This window comes from Telmatherina bonti, assembly GCF_933228915.1.
Source record: "Telmatherina bonti genome assembly, chromosome: 7".
In the NCBI taxonomy this organism is placed as follows: Eukaryota; Metazoa; Chordata; class Actinopteri; order Atheriniformes; family Telmatherinidae; genus Telmatherina; species Telmatherina bonti.
Genome location: NC_136625.1, coordinates 37,760,957 through 37,783,535, shown reverse-complemented (window position 1 = coordinate 37,783,535; position 22,579 = coordinate 37,760,957). Strand labels below are relative to the sequence as shown.

General features: G+C 53.7%; 1 protein-coding gene across 1 annotated transcript in view; it reads left to right on the top strand.

The window, feature by feature from the left end:
- crtc1a (CREB regulated transcription coactivator 1a) overlaps window positions 1–22,579 on the top strand; it is a gene marked incomplete at its 3' end in the record, with an annotated part of 69,052 nt that overhangs the window by 36,338 nt on the left and 10,135 nt on the right. Inside the window, exons 3-12 of the mRNA XM_079243197.1 lie at window positions 6,565–6,698; window positions 6,869–6,922; window positions 8,662–8,756; window positions 8,855–8,940; window positions 9,015–9,055; window positions 9,248–9,426; window positions 9,537–9,682; window positions 11,604–11,696; window positions 15,683–15,775; window positions 19,636–19,740. Coding sequence (XP_079099323.1) covers window positions 6,565–6,698; window positions 6,869–6,922; window positions 8,662–8,756; window positions 8,855–8,940; window positions 9,015–9,055; window positions 9,248–9,426; window positions 9,537–9,682; window positions 11,604–11,696; window positions 15,683–15,775; window positions 19,636–19,740 — 1,026 coding nt within the window. The remainder of the gene's footprint in view (window positions 1–6,564; window positions 6,699–6,868; window positions 6,923–8,661; window positions 8,757–8,854; window positions 8,941–9,014; window positions 9,056–9,247; window positions 9,427–9,536; window positions 9,683–11,603; window positions 11,697–15,682; window positions 15,776–19,635; window positions 19,741–22,579) is intronic.

Sequence of the window (22,579 nt, the reverse complement as noted above, 5' to 3'; positions counted from 1 at the left end):
CTGCAGCGTGACCGTAGACCTGCAGCGTGACCGCAGACCTGCAGCGTGACCGCAGACCTGCAGCGTGACCGTAGACCTGCAGCGTGACCGCAGACCTGCAGCGTGACCGTAGACCTGCAGCGTGACCGTAGACCTGCAGCGTTACCGCAGACCAGCAGCGTGACCGTAGACCTGCAGCGTGACCGCAGACCTGCAGCGTGACCGTAGACCTGCAGCGTGACCGCAGACCTGCAGCGTGACCGCAGACCTGCAGCGTGACCGTAGACCTGCAGCGTGACCGCAGACCTGCAGCGTGACCGCAGACCTGCAGCGTGACCGCAGACCTGGAGCGTGACCGTAGACCTGCAGCGTGACCGTAGACCTGCAGCGTGACCGCAGACCTGCAGCGTGACCGCAGACCTGCAGCGTGACCGTAGACCTGCAGCGTGACCGCAGACCTGCAGCGTGACCGCAGACCTGCAGCGTGACCGCAGACCTTCAGCGTGACCGTAGACCTGCAGTGTGACCGCAGACCTGCAGCGTGACCGCAGACCTTCAGCGTGACCGTAGACCTGCAGCGTGACCGCAGACCTGCAGCGTGACCGCAGACCTGCAGCGTGACCGTAGACCTGCAGCGTGACCGTAGACCTGCAGCGTGACCGTAGACCTGCAGCGTGACCGTAGACCTGCAGCGTGACCGCAGACCTGCAGCTTGACCGCAGACCTGCAGCTTGACCGCAGACCAGCAGCGTGACCGTAGACCTGCAGCGTGACCGTAGACCTGCAGCGTGACCGCAGACCTGCAGCGTGACCGTAGACCTGCAGCGTGACCGCAGACCTGCAGCGTGACCGCAGACCTGCAGCGTGACCGCAGACCTGCAGCGTGACCTTAGACCAGCAGCGTGACCGTAGACCTGCAGCGTGACCGTAGACCTGCAGCGTGACCGCAGACCTGCAGCGTGACCATAGACCAGCAGCGTGACCGCAGACCAGCAGCGTGACCGCAGACCTGGAGCGTGACCGCAGACCTGCAGCGTGACCGCAGACCTGCAGCGTGACCGCAGACCTTCAGCGTGACCGCAGACCAGCAGCGTGACCGTAGACCTGCAGCGTGACCGCAGACCTGCAGCGTGACCTCAGACCTGCAGCGTGACCGCAGACCTGCAGCGTGACCGTAGACCTGCAGCGTGACCGCAGACCTGCAGCGTGACCGTAGACCTGCAGCGTGACCGTAGACCTGCAGCGTGACCGTAGACCTGCAGCGTGACCGCAGACCAGCAGCGTATCCGTAGACCTGCAGCGTGACCTCAGACCTGCAGCGTGACCGCAGACCTGCAGCGTGACCGTAGACCTGCAGCGTGACCGCAGACCTGCAGCGTGACCGCAGACCTTCAGCGTGACCGCAGACCAGCAGCGTATCCGTAGACCTGCAGCGTGACCGTAGACCTGGAGCTTGACCGCAGACCAGCAGCGTGACCGTAGACCTTCAGCGTGACCGTAGACCTGCAGCTTGACCGCAGACCAGCAGCGTGACCGTAGACCTGCAGCTTGACCGCAGACCAGCAGCGTGACCGTAGACCTTCAGCGTGACCGTAGACCTGCAGCGTGACCGTAGACCTGGAGCGTGACCGCAGACCTGCAGCGTGACCGTAGACCTGCAGCGTGACCGCAGACCTGCAGCGTGACCGTAGACCTGCAGCGTGACCGTAGACCTGCAGCGTGACCGTAGACCTGCAGCGTGACCGCAGACCTGCAGCGTGACCGTAGACCTGCAGCGTGACCGCAGACCTGGAGCGTGACCGTAGACCTGCAGCGTGACCGCAGACCTGGAGCGTGACCGTAGACCTGCAGCGTTACCGCAGACCTGCAGCGTGACCGTAGACATGCAGCGTGACCGCAGACCTGCAGCGTGACCGCAGACCTGCAGCGTGACCGCAGACCAGCAGCGTGACCGCAGACCTGCAGCGTGACCGCAGACCTGCAGCGTGACCATAGACCTGCAGCGTGACCGCAGACCTGCAGCGTGACCGTAGACCTGCAGCGTGACCGCAGACCTGCAGCGTGACCGCAGACCTGCAGCGTGACCGTAGACCTGCAGCGTGACCGCAGACCTGCAGCGTGACCGCAGAACTGCAGCGTGACCGTAGACCTGCAGCGTGACCGCAGACCTGCAGCGTGACCGCAGACCTGCAGCGTGACCGTAGACCTGCAGCGTGACCGCAGACCTGCAGCGTGACCGCAGACCTGCAGCGTGACCGTAGACCTGCAGCGTGACCGCAGACCTGCAGCGTGACCGTAGACCTGCAGCGTGACCGTAGACCTGCAGCGTTACCGCAGACCAGCAGCGTGACCGTAGACCTGCAGCGTGACCGCAGACCTGCAGCGTGACCGTAGACCTGCAGCGTGACCGCAGACCTGCAGCGTGACCGCAGACCTGCAGCGTGACCGTAGACCTGCAGCGTGACCGCAGACCTGCAGCGTGACCGCAGACCTGCAGCGTGACCGCAGACCTGGAGCGTGACCGTAGACCTGCAGCGTGACCGTAGACCTGCAGCGTGACCGCAGACCTGCAGCGTGACCGCAGACCTGCAGCGTGACCGTAGACCTGCAGCGTGACCGCAGACCTGCAGCGTGACCGCAGACCTTCAGCGTGACCGTAGACCTGCAGTGTGACCGCAGACCTGCAGCGTGACCGCAGACCTTCAGCGTGACCGTAGACCTGCAGCGTGACCGCAGACCTGCAGCGTGACCGCAGAACTGCAGCGTGACCGTAGACCTGCAGCGTGACCGCAGACCTGCAGCGTGACCGTAGACCTGCAGCGTGACCGCAGACCAGCAGCGTGACCGCAGACCAGCAGCGTGACCGCAGACCTGCAGCGTGACCGTAGACCTGCAGCGTGACCGCAGACCAGCAGCGTGACCGTAGACCTGCAGCGTGACCGCAGACCTGCAGCGTGACCGTAGACCTGCAGCGTGACCGCAGACCTGCAGCGTGACCGCAGACCTGCAGCGTGACCGCAGAACTGCAGCGTGACCGTAGACCTGCAGCGTGACCGCAGACCTGCAGCGTGACCGTAGACCTGCAGCGTGACCGCAGACCTGCAGCGTGACCGCAGACCTGGAGCGTGACCGTAGACCTGCAGCGTGACCGTAGACCTGCAGCGTGACCGCAGACCTGCAGCGTGACCGCAGACCTGCAGCGTGACCGTAGACCTGCAGCGTGACCGCAGACCTGCAGCGTGACCGCAGACCTGCAGCGTGACCGCAGACCTTCAGCGTGACCGTAGACCTGCAGTGTGACCGCAGACCTGCAGCGTGACCGCAGACCTTCAGCGTGACCGTAGACCTGCAGCGTGACCGCAGACCTGCAGCGTGACCGCAGAACTGCAGCGTGACCGTAGACCTGCAGCGTGACCGCAGACCTGCAGCGTGACCGTAGACCTGCAGCGTGACCGCAGACCAGCAGCGTGACCGCAGACCAGCAGCGTGACCGCAGACCTGCAGCGTGACCGTAGACCTGCAGCGTGACCGCAGACCAGCAGCGTGACCGTAGACCTGCAGCGTGACCGCAGACCTGCAGCGTGACCGTAGACCTGCAGCGTGACCGCAGACCTGCAGCGTGACCGCAGACCTGCAGCGTGACCGCAGAACTGCAGCGTGACCGTAGACCTGCAGCGTGACCGCAGACCTGCAGCGTGACCGTAGACCTGCAGCGTGACCGCAGACCTGCAGCGTGACCGCAGACCAGCAGCGTGACCGCAGACCTGCAGCGTGACCGTAGACCTGCAGCGTGACCGCAGACCAGCAGCGTGACCGTAGACCTGCAGCGTGACCGCAGACCAGCAGCGTGACCGTAGACCTGCAGCGTGACCGCAGACCTGCAGCGTGACCGCAGACCTGCAGCGTGACCGTAGACCTGCAGCGTGACCGTAGACCAGCAGCGTGACCGTAGACCTGCAGCGTGACCGCAGACCTGCAGCGTGACCGCAGACCTGCAGCGTGACCGCAGACCTGGAGCGTGACCGTAGACCTGCAGCGTGACCGTAGACCAGCAGCGTGACCGTAGACCTGCAGCGTGACCGCAGACCTGCAGCGTGACCGCAGACCTGCAGCGTGACCGCAGACCTGGAGCGTGACCGTAGACCTGCAGCGTGACCGCAGACCTGCAGCGTGACCGCAGAACTGCAGCGTGACCGCAGACCTGCAGCGTGACCGTAGACCTGCAGCGTGACCGTAGACCTGCAGCGTGACCGCAGACCAGCAGCGTGACCGCAGACCTGCAGCGTGACCGCAGACCTGCAGCGTGACCGCAGACCTGCAGCGTGACCGCAGACCTGCAGCGTGACCGTAGACCTGCAGCGTGACCGTAGACCTGCAGCGTGACCGCAGACCAGCAGCGTGACCGTAGACCTGCAGCGTGACCGTAGACCTGCAGCGTGACCGCAGACCTGCAGCGTGACCGTAGACCTGCAGCGTGACCGTAGACCTGCAGCGTGACCGTAGACCTGCAGCGTGACCGCAGACCTGCAGCGTGACCGTAGACCTGCAGCGTGACCGTAGACCTGCAGCGTGACCGCAGACCTGCAGCGTGACCATAGACCAGCAGCGTGACCGCAGACCAGCAGCGTGACCGCAGACCTGGAGCGTGACCGCAGACCTGCAGCGTGACCGCAGACCTGCAGTGTGACCGCAGACCTTCAGCGTGACCGCAGACCAGCAGCGTGACCGTAGACCAGCAGCGTGACCGTAGACCTGCAGCGTGACCGTAGACCAGCAGCGTGACCGCAGACCTGGAGCGTGACCGCAGACCTGCAGCGTGACCGCAGACCTGCAGTGTGACCGCAGACCTTCAGCGTGACCGCAGACCAGCAGCGTGACCGTAGACCTGCAGCGTGACCGCAGACCTGCAGCGTGACCTCAGACCTGCAGCGTGACCGCAGACCTGCAGCGTGACCGTAGACCTGCAGCGTGACCGCAGACCTGCAGCGTGACCGTAGACCTGCAGCGTGACCGTAGACCTGCAGCGTGACCGTAGACCTGCAGCGTGACCGCAGACCAGCAGCGTATCCGTAGACCTGCAGCGTGACCTCAGACCTGCAGCGTGACCGCAGACCTGCAGCGTGACCCAGACCTGCAGCGTGACCATAGACCTGCAGCGTGACCGTAGACCTGCAGCGTGACCGTAGACCTGCAGCGTGACCGTAGACCTGCAGCGTGACCGCAGACCTGCAGCGTGACCGCAGACCTGCAGCGTGACCGTAGACCTGCAGCGTGACCGCAGACCTGCAGCGTGACCGCAGACCTTCAGCGTGACCGTAGACCAGCAGCGTATCCGTAGACCTGCAGCGTGACCGCAGACCTGCAGCGTGACCGTAGACCTGCAGCGTGACCGCAGACCTGCAGCGTGACCGCAGACCTGCAGCTTGACCGCAGACCTGCAGCGTGACCGCAGACCTGCAGCGTGACCGTAGACCTGCAGCGTGACCGTAGACCTGCAGCGTGACCGCAGACCTGCAGCGTGACCGTAGACCTGCAGCGTGACCGCAGACCTGCAGCGTGACCGCAGACCTGCAGCGTGACCGTAGACCTGCAGCGTGACCGCAGACCTGCAGCGTGACCTTAGACCTGCAGCGTGACCGTAGACCTGCAGCGTGACCGCAGACCTGCAGCGTGACCGTAGACCTGCAGCGTGACCGTAGACCTGCAGCGTGACCGCAGACCTGCAGCGTGACCTTAGACCAGCAGCGTGACCGTAGACCTGCAGCGTGACCGTAGACCTGCAGCGTGACCGCAGACCTGCAGCGTGACCATAGACCAGCAGCGTGACCGCAGACCAGCAGCGTGACCGCAGACCTGGAGCGTGACCGCAGACCTGCAGCGTGACCGCAGACCTGCAGCGTGACCGCAGACCTTCAGCGTGACCGCAGACCAGCAGCGTGACCGTAGACCTGCAGCGTGACCGCAGACCTGCAGCGTGACCTCAGACCTGCAGCGTGACCGCAGACCTGCAGCGTGACCGTAGACCTGCAGCGTGACCGCAGACCTGCAGCGTGACCGTAGACCTGCAGCGTGACCGTAGACCTGCAGCGTGACCGTAGACCTGCAGCGTGACCGCAGACCAGCAGCGTATCCGTAGACCTGCAGCGTGACCTCAGACCTGCAGCGTGACCGCAGACCTGCAGCGTGACCGTAGACCTGCAGCGTGACCGCAGACCTGCAGCGTGACCGCAGACCTTCAGCGTGACCGTAGACCAGCAGCGTATCCGTAGACCTGCAGCGTGACCGTAGACCTGCAGCGTGACCGCAGACCTGCAGCGTGACCGCAGACCTGCAGCTTGACCGCAGACCTGCAGCGTGACCGCAGACCTGCAGCGTGACCGTAGACCTGCAGCGTGACCGTAGACCTGCAGCGTGACCGCAGACCTGCAGCGTGACCGTAGACCTGCAGCGTGACCGCAGACCTGCAGCGTGACCGTAGACCTGCAGCGTGACCGCAGACCTGCAGCGTGACCGTAGACCTGCAGCGTGACCGCAGACCCCGTCTCGGAGTGAAATAACTGCTTTTGTTTTGTCATCTTGTCTCAGAGGTCAGGGCTTGATGCCAACAGATCGACGCGTCACCACGGACTGGTGGACCGGGTCTACCGGGACCGGAACCGCATCACGTCACCCAGTCGGAAGTCCCTGATGATTGACAAACACGGACGTCAGATATCCTTTGCCCCGGATGCCTGGAGGCTGGATGTCAGGCCGCCTCTCTGGGCTGGAGTGGGACCGCTGACCGGTCCAGGTGTCCTGCAGGGCTCCTAACAGGATGGCTGTTCGGTCAGGCTGTAGGTCTGTGGTCGGCTGCTTCCCAGCTTTCCTTAACATGATGTCACATCGACAGCTGTCCATACGGCTCGGTTTACCTGTCACCACCACCCGACACCAGCTGGAGAAGGTAAGTACGTCTCTACCTGCAACGCAGGAGGCGTCGTGTCATCAGGACGCTTCACGTTTCACTGTGAAACACTGTGGACAGGTGGAGCATCTTCTTCTTCTGCAGCCGTGTCTTTGTAACGCTTCCTCCGCCTGCTTCTTCTACGAACATGCTCAGATGTTCCTGCAGAAGCAGCAGCTGTCAGGTGAACCAGGTCTCCAGGTGTGTGGATCTTACCTGGACAACCCAGCTTCTGTCCATCTGGTCCAGCTCCACAACCACCTCCAAACTCTTCCTGCTGCTTCGCTCGTCTTTCTGCCTTCACTTCTCTGCACAGCTCTGATGAAGCTGAAAGAACCTCAAACTGAGGAGGAACTGGGATTTCAGGCTGCTGGTCTGAGTGTTTACTGGGATTTTCCCACACCAACATCTCCAGTGTTTCCAGAGAAGGTCTGAAGGAGAGAAGAGATCCAGCAGCAGCAGTTGTCTGGACCAGGATGCAGCAGAAGATGGAGAAACTGGTCTGATGAGTCTCCAGTTCAGCTCCACATCCACATGGTAGGATCAGAACCTGCTGGAAACATCATGACAACATGGATCCATCCTGCCGTCAGGATCACCGCTTCAGGCTGCTGCTGCTGCTGGAATGGTGTGGTGGTGGGGGGGTTCTGGTCCCAGTTCAGACCCCTTATTCCCAGCATGGCCCGGTTTAACCAGCACAGCCTACCTGAGTGTTGCTGCTGACCATGTCCATCCCAGACCTGCAGCCGCTGTGTGATGCTTCATGTCAGCTGGAGCAGAACCTCCACCTTGTTCAGTCCATGGAGGTCCGACCCGGTACCAGAAGGTCCAGATGAAGAGGAAGACCCGGTACCAGAAGGTCTAGATGAAGAGGAAGACCCGGTACCAGAAGGTCTAGATGAAGAGGAAGACCCGGTACCAGAAGGTCCGGATGAAGAGGAAGACCCGGTACCAGAAGGTCCAGATGAAGAGGACGACCCGGTACCAGAAGGTCCAGATGAAGAGGAAGACCCGGTACCAGAAGGTCCAGATGAAGAGGAAGACCCGGTACCAGAAGGTCCAGATGAAGAGGAAGACCCGGTACCAGAAGGTCTAGATGAAGAGGAAGACCCGGTACCAGAAGGTCCAGATGAAGAGGACGACCCGGTACCAGAAGGTCCAGATGAAGAGGAAGACCCGGTACCAGAAGGTCTAGATGAAGAGGAAGACCCGGTACCAGAAGGTCTAGATGAAGAGGAAGACCCGGTACCAGAAGGTCTAGATGAAGAGGACGACCCGGTACCAGAAGGTCCAGATGAAGAGGAAGACCCGGTACCAGAAGGTCTAGATGAAGAGGACGACCCGGTACCAGAAGGTCCAGATGAAGAGGAAGACCCGGTACCAGAAGGTCTAGATGAAGAGGAAGACCCGGTACCAGAAGGTCTAGATGAAGAGGAAGACCCGGTACCAGAAGGTCTAGATGAAGAGGAAGACCCGGTACCAGAAGACATGCAGGTTTCTATGTGAAGCTGCAACATGATCAGGAACTCATCGACCTCCGGACGACCTCCGGACGACCTCCGGACGACCTCCAGCTCTGAACCTTCTGGTTCCCCTGTCAGGAGGCCGATCTGGGTGGGAACGCAGCGGGAGCTGAAGGCACCTTTTGGAGACTTCCGGCCAAGTCGACTTTCCGTTTACAGAAACAAAGAAAAGCTTCCGTCGTCTGCAGCCAGTGACTTTTCTGTGTTTGTCTGCAGGACTAATTCAGACTCCGCGCTGCACCAGAGCACCCTGACTCCGGTCCAGCAGGCCTCCTTCGCTGGAGGATCACAGGAGCTCCAACCAAAACGAGGTACAGCAGCGAGTTCTCCTCCATGTTTATCTGAACGTCTGCATCTTATTTTTCTGTTGGGGGAAGTCGGGTGTGATGGCGGTCCTCTGCTTCTGCAGTTCTGTTGCTGACGGTGCCGGGTTCTGACGCTGTGGAACGAGATGTGAGTGAAGATGGACTCAATCCGAACTGGGACTCTAAAAAGGTAAAAGTTCAACATGTTGATGGTTTTTCTCTTTGCTCCCCGCGACGCTGCAGCTCTCGTCTTCTGCTCTACAGAACATGTCGCGGTCCAAACCCGGCCCGGTTCCTGGGATTCAGTGAGTATTTTACTGGCTTTCATCTTCATCTTCATCTTCTGGATCTCTTTAACTCTGCAGGTTTAAGTTGTCTTTCTGCTGCCGAACTTTGGTCTGAATGTCTCTGAAGTTTGTTGTGAGGAACTTCCAGGCCATCTGCATGAGTTTGTACAGAATATTCCGCCTTCACAGTGTCTGTCTGGCCGTCCGCAGCATTTTCCCGACTCCGGACCAGCAGCTGAAACCAGCGGTCCACAACAGCGGCGGTTCCCTTCCAGACCTGACCACCATCCAGTTCCCTCCTCCGCTGCCCACCCCACTGGACTCGGATGATGCATCTGCTGCCTCGTTCGGCTCGTCCGGCGGCACGCAGACTCTGTCCAACACACAAGGTACCCCCCCCTCCTGGCAGCCGCACCTTCTCGCAGCAATACTGAGGATGTTTGCAACAGTTTGGTGGGTTTTACGACGTTAAAAGAAACTTGTTTTTCTGTACTAGTAGGAGTGAACAGCTCTCAGCCTGCAGTTACCATGGAAATGCAGCCTGGACAGGACAACATGGTTCCTCTCATCCTGAATGCAGGAGAATCTCACCAGCAACAGAACCTGCAGCTCTCCCCAACATCTCCCACCCTGCCTCTGTCTCAGGTGCTCACAAACCTGTCAGTTACTGGCTGGCTGCTTTCACTTTATCTGATGTTAAGTGTGTGTGTTTCCACACAAACAAAAAACATGTTCCGTGAGTATTTAAAGAGCATTTATACAACAGTGGAATGAAAAGTATGTCTGAAACGATGCAGTGTGCATGCCAGGCCTCTAGAGGGCATTGTAGCAGAAGTGTTGCATGCTAACCGCTTGTTATCTGATGCATGTCACCTCTGCGTCTGCGCCATAGACCGTATATAAAAAGATGGGCGGCGCCTCCGTGATGTCACCCGTAGATTTCTTCAGATTTATACAATCAGTTCAGATTTAGTTTCATGATGATAACTGTCAGGTTCATTATCTGGGCTGAGGAGATCTGCATTTATGGAGAACCATTGTTGTGGTAAATATATATCTTTAGATCCATTTCACAAGGAAACAACCTGACAACTGGACTGGATTTAAAGTTATGGGACTAAGTTCGTCCAGTCCTGGATATCTATAAAAACACAAAGATTTCAACAATGGATTAAAACAATGTGCAGCGTTTGTGACGTTAAGAAAATTAACTGCTTCTTTTTTAACAGTTTACAATTTTATTAAAATGTATTTTCAGTGGTAAACACGTGTGTTTACAGGAATGCTCTAAAATCATAGACTGTATATAGAGATGGACGTAGCCTCCGTGACGTCACCCGTAGGTTTCTGAAGAGCTGAATTGAAACTCGTAAACATGTTTATTTCTTCTGTAAACATGTTTATTCCTGCTGTGAAGTTGGTCTTTTTAACATGGGAGTCTATGGGGATTTGCTCTGTTTTGCAGCCCCTAGTGGATGAAGGGGGAACTTCAGTTTTATGCACTTCCGCATAGGCTTCAGTTTTTACCGCCGGAGGCTCCGTCCACCTTTCATATACGGTCTATGGTCTGCGCTAACGGTATAAATGCTCCACCATAAACAGGTTTTACTTCAACAGACCAGATAAATGAAAAACAAACATGAACTGGAGGTCCGCCCTTGTTGTCGTCCTGCTTTTCTCAGGTTAAGGTTGGGATGTAGTTGCTGTCCATGCAAGCGTATACGGCAACGCTCCGCTACATCTGTGTATAGACTTGCTGGAAATAAGGAACCGCTCCTTACTGGACGTCACCACTAGGGGGCAGTAGGCAACACTTGGACTCTGAAATAGTGAAAAGGCCAAAGTGCCGGTCACGTTCCATATCTGTAGAGTTTCTGTAAACAATAGTTTACTAATCTGTTGCCAGCTGTTCAGCAGGAGTGTTTGTCACTGTGCAACGGGGAAATCTGACGTGTTACACACAACTAGCATCTTCCAGCGCAGTCTGGACCCGCCTCTACTGTCATTCATTTACTTTATTCCTTCTTATAGTTAATGTGATTAAAGTTGTGTTTTCATCATCTTTGTTTACAATAAAAAGGTGAAAGACAACAAGACAGACTGTATGAGACGTTTAGTGATGTTTGTCTCATTTCTGATGTGAAAGTCTGATAAAATGCAGCAGGGCTGTTCAGACCTGAGTACAGACATGGATCCGATTTGGATGTGTTGTAGTTAATGTAGTTGTGTAGTTGTATCGGCGGTGCGGTGTGAACGGAGCTTAAGATGGCGTCGCCAAAACATTCCATTCCCAGTTGGACGGCGGGACTTTCCCAGCTTTTCCCAGTTTGTTGCCGTGGAAACAAGAGACGTGTGCGTTTACCCGTCAGCCTAGTGGTATCAACAAGGTGTTTGTTTTGTTTTTAATTCAGTATTTTTGCATCTTCTCTGCACCTGATTGATCTGATTTGACGGCTGGATCTCTTTGATCCCGTCTTCATCGGGACAGTTTTTCTCTGAAGAATCCAACTCTCCTGGTTGTGTGAGTTGTGGTGTGTGAACTGGTCGGTGTGTGTGTTCTCTCCAGGCGGCCATCAACGCCATGAACCTGGAGCAGCAGCTGTCCCAGTACGCCTTCTTCAACCAGCAGCAGCCGTCCCAGACGCAGCAGAACCAGCAGGTGAGTACTGACCAGAACCGACCCGAAACAACAGAAAATCACCTGCTGAGCTGCGTTTCCTTCAGTCATGTAGCTTTCATCCACAGAGACTAAAAGGGGTGCTATTATGGAGTTTTCTGAGCTTTCTACAGTGTTACAGTGTTGAATCCTCATCAGACATGTGAACGGCGCCGTTTTTTATCACCTAAACGCATGTTTGAGTTTGAGTTTGAGTTCCAGCACTCTCTCCGTTTGGTTTCCATGGCGACGAAAAACACGTAGTTTTAGAGAGTTTTTTCTACTTGGAAATCCTTGTGACGTCCCGGGGGATAAGGTTCGGTGATTGGTTACCTTCTACTGGTTAACAAGGGCATGTACAAATACATCAGGCAGGTGGAAAACGTGGGATAAAGTTATTTCCAACGATGGCTGGTGAGTTTACCAAAGAGAGACATCCTGCTGCATTCGTTGCTGTGGGTTGCTGTTTTCCACTTCGTTTTCAGGCTCTGATTCAGGTTCCAACATGTAGGGCTGTATGCTATGTGTTGACATTGTAGTTTGTTTTTTTATTGAGTTCATATGAGCCTAATCCTTCTGTTTATGAGATGTTACAATGACGGTGAAAGCAGGTGCGGTGCGCGCTCCCGATGTAGTGCAGTGGCAGGAGGCGGGGCTTAATGCGGAAGAGTCTGATCTGACAGCCTACGGAGAGGGTCGGTCTGAAGTAAATAAAGAGATTTGTGACAATAACTCCATCAATCCCAGCCCTTCTGGTCTCAGAAATAAAAAATAAATTCGCCTGAAAGGCACAGAATAGTTCCACTTTAAGAACAACACGAAACCAACCAGTAGAGTCATAGGAAGGTGCTAGTGGACTACTGGAATCCAGCTGGACGCCGGTCTCGACGTGTCGAGCTACAGGCTTTTTTAAAAAAATTATTACATATTACCTATGTTAAAGTACAAAGAATAAATACCATAATATTGTTGCAAAGAGCTGGGCTAAGTTCTCCAAACTTCCATCAAATAGAGCTAAACTAAGTGTAGACGCACCTCCAAATCTGAGACCATGGTCCTCAGCCGGAATAGGGTGGATTGCCCTCTCCGGGTCGGGAGTGAGGTCCTGCCTCAAGTGGAGGAGTTTAAATATCTCGGGGTCTTGTTCACGAGTGAGGGAAGGATGGAGCGCGAGATCGACAGACGGATCGGTGCGGCGTCTGCAGTAATGCGGACTCTGCTCCGGTCTGTCGTGGTGAAGAAGGAGCTGAGCCAGAAGGTGAAACTCTTGATTTACCAGTCGATCTACGTTCCTACCCTCACCTATGGTCATGAGCTGTGGGTCGTGACCGAAAGAACGAGATCTCGTATACAGGCGGCTGAAATGAGTTTCCTCCGCAGGGTGGCCGGGCTCTCCCTTAGAGATAGGGCGAGGAGCTCGGTCATCCGGGAGGAGATCAGAGTAGAGCCGCTGCTCCTTCGCATCGAGAGGAACCAGTTGAGGTGGCTCGGGCATCTGGTCAGGATGCCTCCTGGACCTCCCTGGTGAGGTGTTCCAGGCACGTCCCTCTGGGAGGAGACCCCGGGGAAGACCCAGGACACGCTGGATAAACGGCAGAAGATGGATGGATGGATGTGTGGAAGAGTCTTCAGCAGAGCGGACAGAGTTTGGGAGATCATTCCACCATGGTGGCACAACAGAGGAACAGAGTCTGGCTGGTGGTTTAGTCCTACGTATTGGTGGTCCAACGGTTCCATCTGTGGAAAGGGAGTGTATGTCTGGATGAAGGAGTGAAGGTAGACGTTATTGTTTTGTAAACCAGAAGCAAAGCTTTAAATGTGAATTTGCTTGTGTGTTGATCCAGAGAAGCTGGTAAAAACTTAACCTCCTGCTGGAGATAATGGTGTTTCCTGGAACTCATTCAGTACAAGAAGCAGTCCGGACAGGATTTAATCATAGTTCTGGTCGTCATGAAACCATTGCTGCGATGGACCGGACACAGACAAGCATTAATGCATCCGTTCCCTCAAACACAACAACATCCCTCTATAAATGTCCACCTGAGACTCCCAGATCCACCTGCTGGATGTGGCTTTATTCAACATTCACTACAGCAGCATATTTTTATTACAATCATTGGTTTTAATTAAGAAAAATCAGGCTTCATTGCAAAACCTTCATTTCTTCTTTTTTTAAAAATCTTTTTTATGTTTCCTGTTCAGTCTCAACTCTGTGTTGTTTGCACACATCTCCTGACCTCCTGTGTTTTCCTGCAGAGTAGAGCCAGCTGGTCTGTCCGTCAGCTTAACGGTATTCACCAGTCGTTGACGTTCAATACAAACACTTTCCAGTTCAACAACTTAAGGACATATTTATAAAACTCTAAATAGAGGTCTCTTAGCAACATGGTAGTGATGGTGATGAAGATGTGATAAATAATGGTGGATTTACCATCTAGAGTCTCTGAATAAACACTACATGTTGTGTCTGGATTGTAAACCTCCTGGACGGGTAGAAACGCTGGAAAACCTCCGTAGACCAGCTGGAGGGTCACATGACCATCACAGAGTTACACACTGCTGGTCCTGGTGGTGGAAGAGGGAGACTTTGTCTGCCTTATGGAGGTTTTAAACTGGTTTCAAAGTGTTTGGAGGAAACGATTGCTGCAGAGCATGTCGCAGACGTGTCAGTCTGTATAAACCAGAAACTGGAGTAGTTTCATGTTGATGAGAAACGTATCAGGCGTGACATGTTGAGCAGTAAAGGTTTAAAGTTCCGGCATGGAAGAAGACGCCAGATTCCCTCTGCACAAGCAGCTTACCCAGAAAGGTCATCCCAGGTTTCTGCTGCTGAGGCGTTTTAAAGCGAAGGAAGTGGAAATGATGTGAATCTGCTGCACATTGATGTGAAAACTGCCTCCGGCTGGCGGTCTCTCTTCCACCACGTCTCTGTAACCCTCAGTTCAGTGTTCTGCATCTTCCTCCGTCCCTGTCTCTGAGCTGCTGGTGTCTGGTGGCTGAAGCTGGGAGTCTAAACGTCACATCTCACATTAAAAACATCATCTCAGGAATATTTCCAGCTCTGGTCTCAGGGCAGCGCGAGACATAATTTTTTCTACAGGTCCTGTAGAAAAAATCTTGTGGTCTTCATGAAAAGACTGCCCATCCATCACAGATGCTATTTTATTTTATTCTATTTCTTCATCTTAGACTTTAAATGTCCACATATATATATATCTATATCTATATCTATATAGATATATATATATATCTATATCTATCTATCTATCTATCTGTCTATCTATCTATCTATCTATCTATCTATCTATATCTATATATATATATATATATCTATATATATATATATCTATATAGATAGATAGATAGATAGATAGATAGATAAGAAGATGAAGAAATAGAATATAATAAAATCGCATCTGTGATGATTGGGATATATATATATATATATATATATATATATATATATATATATATATATATATATATATATATATATATTTATATATGTATAGTGAAGCAAGATGCTGAGACGGTTTTCCTCTTTTCCAGTGTTCAACAATTAATAATCCTTCAGTTTTAATAAGTTCATCGATGTATTTATGTAAAATGAAAAGATAAAGGAATGATTGAGTTAAACACACAGTTATGTTGTTTTTACGGAGTTGTTTAGAGACATGACACATCCAGTGAAGGTGTTTGGTGTCTGTGAAGTCTGGAAATAACATCTGTGACGCCTTTTTGTTCCTTTTGGATGACAGGATATGTTGTGGATGGAAGTCGTGACTGTGGATGTAACATCAGCGGGATTTTACCTGCTTCCTCACTGTTCAGGTTTCTACCTCAGCTGTGACATCATGCAGCAGTTCTGATGTGAAAGGTTTTATAACATTAACTAATGAAGATAAAAGTAGATGTGCTGATTAAGACGACCCAGCAGGTGCACCACAGCGTGATGCTGGTGTGATTCTGGTGTCTGTCTCGTTTCTCAGCAGACAGGCTTGGTCCAGCTGCCGTCCTCCGCCAACACGTCGGACAGCCAGACGTCCTCACAGCCCAACATTACGGTGAGCAGCGGTAACCATGTGTTTGATTGTGAGGGTGAGACAACTGTGATGTTGTTTTATGGTGTGAAAGAATAAAAAATGACCCGTTTTATTAGAAGTGGAACGTGACGGCGAAACAGGTCTAGGCCAAATGTCACAATATCATCACAATACCAGATGTATCAGGATGTTTAACTCCCCTCTAAAACATTGTTAGTGTCGCTTCAACATTCTGATGCATGAAAGGAAAAATCCAACAGGTGCTGATGAAGCAGATAAACCATTATTCCATTCAAACATGGTGTACAAACAAGATCAAGATAGCAGCCCCCAGATGACACCACACACCCCTAGAAAATCAGGGTAACAACCCCCTTAATCACACCCCAACCCTCCCTAGAAGATCAGGGTAACAGCCCCCAACCCTCCTATTGACACCCCACACCCCCTAGAAGATCAGGGTAACAGCCCCCAACCCTCCTATTGACACCCCACACCCCCTAGAAGATCAGGGTAACAGCCCCCAACCCTCCTATTGACACCCCACACCCCCTAGAAGATCAGGGTAACAGCCCCCAACCCTCCTATTGACACCCCACACCCCCTAGAAGATCAGGGTAACAGCCCCCAAACGACACCCCACGCCCCCTAGAAGATTAGGGTAACAACCCCCAAATGACACCCCACGCCCCCTAGAAGATCAGGGTAACAGCCCCCAAACGACACCCCATGCCCCCTAGAAGATTAGGGTAACAACCCCCAAATGACACCCCACGCCCCCTAGAAGATTAGGGTAACAACCCCCAAATGACACCCCATGCCCCCTAGAAGATCAGGGTAACAGCCCCCAAACAACACCCCACGCCCCCTAGAAGATTAGGGTAACAACCCCCAAATGACACCCCACGCCCCCTAGAAGATCAGGGTAACAACCCCCAAACGACACCCCATGCCCCCTAGAAGATTAGGGTAACAGCCCCCAAACGACACCCCACGCCCCCTAGAAGATTAGGGTAACAACCCCCAAATGACACCCCACACCCCCTAGAAGATTAGGGTAACAACCCCCAAATGACACCCCACGCCCCCTAGAAGATTAGGGTAACAACCCCCAAATGACACCCCACGCCCCCTAGAAGATCAGGGTAACAACCCCCAAATGACACCCCATGCCCCCTAGAAGATTAGGGTAACAACCCCCAAATGACACCCCACGCCCCCTAGAAGATTAGGGTAACAACCCCCAAATGACACCCCATGCCCCCTAGAAGATTAGGGTAACAGCCCCCAAACGACACCCCACGCCCCCTAGAAGATTAGGGTAACAACCCCCAAATGACACCCCATGCCCCCTAGAAGATCAGGGTAACAGCCCCCAAACGACACCCCATGCCCCCTAGAAGATTAGGGTAACAACCCCCAAATGACACCCCACGCCCCCTAGAAGATTAGGGTAACAACCCCCAAATGACACCCCATGCCCCCTAGAAGATCAGGGTAACAGCCCCCAAACGACACCCCACGCCCCCTAGAAGATTAGGGTAACAACCCCCAAATGACACCCCACGCCCCCTAGAAGATCAGGGTAACAACCCCCAAACGACACCCCATGCCCCCTAGAAGATTAGGGTAACAGCCCCCAAACGACACCCCACGCCCCCTAGAAGATTAGGGTAACAACCCCCAAATGACACCCCACGCCCCCTAGAAGATTAGGGTAACAACCCCCAAATGACACCCCATGCCCCCTAGAAGATTAGGGTAACAACCCCCAAATGACACCCCATGCCCCCTAGAAGATCAGGGTAACAACCCCCAAACGACACCCCATGCCCCCTAGAAGATTAGGGTAACAACCCCCAAATGACACCCCACGCCCCCTAGAAGATTAGGGTAACAACCCCCAAATGACACCCCATGCCCCCTAGAAGATTAGGGTAACAACCCCCAAATGACACCCCACGCCCCCTAGAAGATTAGGGTAACAACCCCCAAATGACACCCCACGCCCCCTAGAAGATCAGGGTAACAACCCCCAAACGACACCCCATGCCCCCTAGAAGATTAGGGTAACAACCCCCAAATGACACCCCACGCCCCCTAGAAGATTAGGGTAACAACCCCCAAATGACACCCCATGCCCCCTAGAAGATCAGGGTAACAACCCCCAAATGACACCCCATGCCCCCTAGAAGATTAGGGTAACAACCCCCAAATGACACCCCACGCCCCCTAGAAGATCAGGGTAACAACCCCCAAATGACACCCCATGCCCCCTAGAAGATTAGGGTAACAACCCCCAAATGACACCCCATGCCCCCTAGAAGATTAGGGTAACAACCTCCAAACGACACCCCACGCCCCCTAGAAGATCAGGGTAACAACCTCTGGGAGGTGTACAATTATTACTACTAGGGGGAGAATGCGCTGTCTTATCTTTATCTATCAAATAAAATTTGAACCCCCCCCCTAGAATAAAGACCTTCTCACACCCAGACCGATGCGAATCTACAACACGGAACTGTTGTCCCATTTCGCAAGGGACGTAATTGTGACGTGGAATTTAGATTAAATGATGAAGACTGTAAAAACAAACTGATAAGCTGGCAAAAGCAAACATGGATTCCACATCAAGAGAGGACGGTGTCGTCGTGATGCTGCAAAAGAGGAAGACTTGTTTAGTCCAGGACCTGAAGCTGGACTATGGCTGTTTCAGGACGAACTTTAGGACGTCTGTGGGACAATCTGAGAACCTGCTTCAGCAGCTAGCTGCTAGCTTAAAGAAGCAGAGAAAAGTAAGACAAATAGATGCTCGTCCATGGTTGCCATGGTGATGCAAAGTCTGAATGAAGCTCGCAACTGGCTCTGGTCAACACGCCTTCTCTGATTGGTCCATTGTGCATCTGTCGGATGGGAATATCAGGAAAATCTACATCAGTTTGCTAAAATAAAACTAACAGCCTGAAGGGAATTTGGTCCCTGATGTGAACATTCACGTTGACCTGACGGTGATTCGCTGATAAAAAAAAACATTGCCATGTGAAGGATTTGGACAAAATCTTCAGAGCAGACGTGTAAAGGCCTGAAGAAGAGTTAACATCCTGTGTTAAATGTCTCTGAGGACATTCAGGATGGACGTGCAGGGAAGTTTGGAAGAACGAAGCTCTTCAGAAGCAGCAGCAGCCTCCTGCAGACACACCGATCCAGCATGTTCAGACAGATCTCAGCCTCTACGACGAGCCGCTCACTGCTCGCGTTTCTTCTTCTCTTTACAAGCTGGTCGCAGTCCAGCAGCACAAACAGGAACCCTCCGGGTTTCTGCAGCAGTATGCGACGGCAGAAACGTGCACGACTGTTGTGTGTGCGTGGATTCATGCGAGGAGTGCGTGGCCGTCTGGCGGTTGCAGTGGGAACTGTTTGGATTCCTGCAGGAATGATGTGACCTACATTCCTCTGATGGGCGTTTAACACTCTGCAGCGCGGGGGGGTCAGATGGAGGAGCAGAACCCAGCTGGAGCTCAGGTCCACGTGCCGCTTTGTTTGTCGCTCCATAGCAGCTGCAGCTGCAGGCAGATGAAGGCTGAGTTTAACCACGGCTTGACGTGCACGCTCTCATCCTGCACACGTTCTTCTGATTTGTCTGGGAAGAACTTAAGGAAAGGGAGCAGTCTGTTCTCACTGGTTACACTGGTTTTACTCCCTGCTGGTGGTATTTCTCCCTCTCACGAATCCGCGGTAGTCTTCAGCTTGAGCCGACCCGTGTGACATGCAGGACTCCATGCGTACTTCACACGCAGTAGTTACCCGTACTGCTGAGTTAGATACTGGAAAGTCGAGCTTGTCTGGTAAGAAAAGGTTTCCTCCAGTGTGAGTAACTGGGATGTGTCCTCTCATATCAGGCTTCCTCCCTGCATCGGTACCGCAGTAGGGTTGGATCGTCTGCCAATCAGTCTCCAACCTCCCCCGTCTCCAATCAAGGCTTCTCACCTGGAGGCTCGCCTCAAGTAAGGCCGTGTGAGCCAATGAGCTGCTGGCTGGCTTTCCCTGACATCCCGTCCCTCGCATCGTAACTGTGGTTCCTGTTGGAGAGTCGGACTCTGTGGCTGCCCCCCCACCAACCCACCCACCCAGCAGCTTTCTGGATGTTAGCAGATCTGGGCAATCTAGAAATGTTTTTGTCTATCATCTGTGGCGATGTAAGGTGGCCCTGGAGCCATGACTGGTGTAGAACGGTGAAAAATGGTCGCAGTTCGTTTGTTCTCCAACATTCACATTATCCACAGCTGCAGCTCTGCAGGTCCAGTCGGGGCATGTCAAACATGAGCTGCTTGTTAGTGATGCAGCAACACATCTGGAGGAGCTTCTACTGGTTGAACTGGGAACAGTCCAGTAACATAACTAGGAGCATTTCTGAGTCTCAGATGGAAAGATGAACAGAGCTTCTCCAATCTGAGACTAACTGATTTAAACATTCAGAAAAATGTTCCTCAGACTCTGAAGATCCTCCATCTGCAGTTCAGGATGTCATCAGAGGATCAGGAGGAATCTCTGTATGCTGAGGACAAGGCTGGGTGCTGGTAATCTTCTGCATTAACAGCAGACATGATTCTCTACTGGAAACCAGTGCGTGGACTCAGGAAGCTTCCAGAAACCAGTGTGAACCCAGTTCATGCAGGTTAAAGCTCCATCATATGTGAAGAGGATCCAGAAACACTCGGTCTTCTCTGGACCAAAGCTCATTTAAAATGTTCTGAGTGGAAACCTGGATGAAGATGTGGAATAGTTTGTGGACAGCATGGACGGCGTGTCCTGCAGACTAAAGAGGAGAGGGAGCATCCAGCTGGGCGTTGCAGATTTCAGCAAGACGATGCTGAACCACATCCTGCATCCGTCACTGCAGCATGGCAGAACAGGAGTTTGGCTGCTGGATGTCCAACAGCGTCCAGTCTTGTTCCATGCATACAGAGATTCCCTCCGATTCTCCCGGTCTGCAGATGATCTTACCCTCTGTAGGTCAGGGATCACCAGTCCTGGTGCTTGAGGGCTGGTGTCCTGCCGGTTCCGACAGGCTCTGCTCATGTCTGCTAAACACACACTGATTGGAATCAGGTGTGTTGCAGCAGGGACACTTGGAAAACCTGCAGGTCAGTGGTCCTGGAGGACCCGGACTGGGGATCCCTGCTGTCGTCATGTTTTTCATGCCCTGACGGGATAAAGCTGGGAATATCATCTGAAAGGAGGATGAATAATTTGCAGTAGAGTAAAAGCGTGGCGGCGTTGCCCAGATCTGACCCCCAGTCTCTTCATGCACTCAGTGTTCCTCCCTCTCTGCTGCTTTGTGCTGTTTACGTCACATCGCTGCTGCTTCTTGTTTTTATGTCCGTCAGGTCTTTGTGTTTATTGTGATGTTGCTCCAGCAGCACTGAGGGACATGTTAACCCCTTCACGGGGTTGTTGAGGAGAAGCTGCTGTCAGATAAACCAAACACACACAGTAAACATGGAGCGGTTTGTTTATCTGAGAACTAATCCTTTAAGTTGGAGCTACTGGACATGCAGGGAAAAGACTTTCAGGAAGCCGCTTTGCCTTGTCTCATTTTTATTTGATCACTTCTTAGTTGCTTCATCAGGAACGATGCAGAGCAGGTCGTACGGCGTGAAGCTCGCTCCTGCTCCTGGCTTGGTGCTGCAGCAGCGGCTCGCTGGTCGTCCGGAGGTCACCTGCAGGCCACGCCACCACCGTGCGCTCTCTTATCCTGCTCTGCCCTGTGGGGACATCTGCAGCACATCCTGATAATTTGGTTTTGGGCTAGGAGGAGCACGGGCTGAGAATATGATCCAATTACTTCTGCTTTATGAGGCCACGATGAAACAGGAGAATTTCTGTGGCTGATCCAATGAGGACGGTCAGATGAGACTCGAGGAGAACGAGAGGGAAGTCACCGAGGGGATTCTGGTTTCAGTCATTCCCTTTACTTTGCGTGTAGGACGTTCCTCTCAGCTCCTGTTAATTAAAGGATCAAACAGCAGCGGAGCCGCAGAACACGGCGTCGCTTTGAATCCATCCAACACAGACTTCTTCTTTCTCACGTCCGTCTGTAAATCCACCGTGATGTGTCACGTTGACATGGATCCTGCTTCTTCTGTCCGTCATGCGGTGGAAACGTCTCTGCTTCCAACCAGACTGCAGCTCAGCGGTACTGGTTAAACTGGGACCTGGTTTCAGTGCAGATGGAACGTCTCTCATACATTTTATGTAAGAAAAGAAAAGTTTCAGACGGTCGATGACGAGCGTCAAGCAGGCTTGACCTCCGAAAACCAGATTTTCTTCTTCTGCTTTCCTTTGGTGGTTCTGTCTGGACCCGGTTCTGTCTGGACCCGGTTCTGTCTGGACTCAGTTCTGTCTGGACCCAGTTCTGTCTGGACCCGGTTCTGTCTGGACCCGGTTCTGTCTGGACTCAGTTCTGTCTGGACCCGGTTCTGTCAGGACCCAGTTCTGTCTGGACTCAGTTCTGTCTGGACCCGGTTCTGTCAGGACTCAGTTCTGTCTGGACCCAGTTCTGTCTGGACCCGGTTCTGTCTGGACTCAGTTCTGTCTGGACCCGGTTCTGTCAGGACTCAGTTCTGTCTGGACCCAGTTCTGTCAGGACCCGGTTCTGTCTGGACTCAGTTCTGTCTGGACCCAGTTCTGTCTGGACCCGGTTCTGTCTGGACTCAGTTCTGTCTGGACCCAGTTCTGTCAGGACCCAGTTCTGTCTGGACTCGGTTCTGTCAGGACTCAGTTCTGTCTGGACCCGGTTCTGTCAGGACCCAGTTCTGTCTGGACCCAGTTCTGTCTGGACTC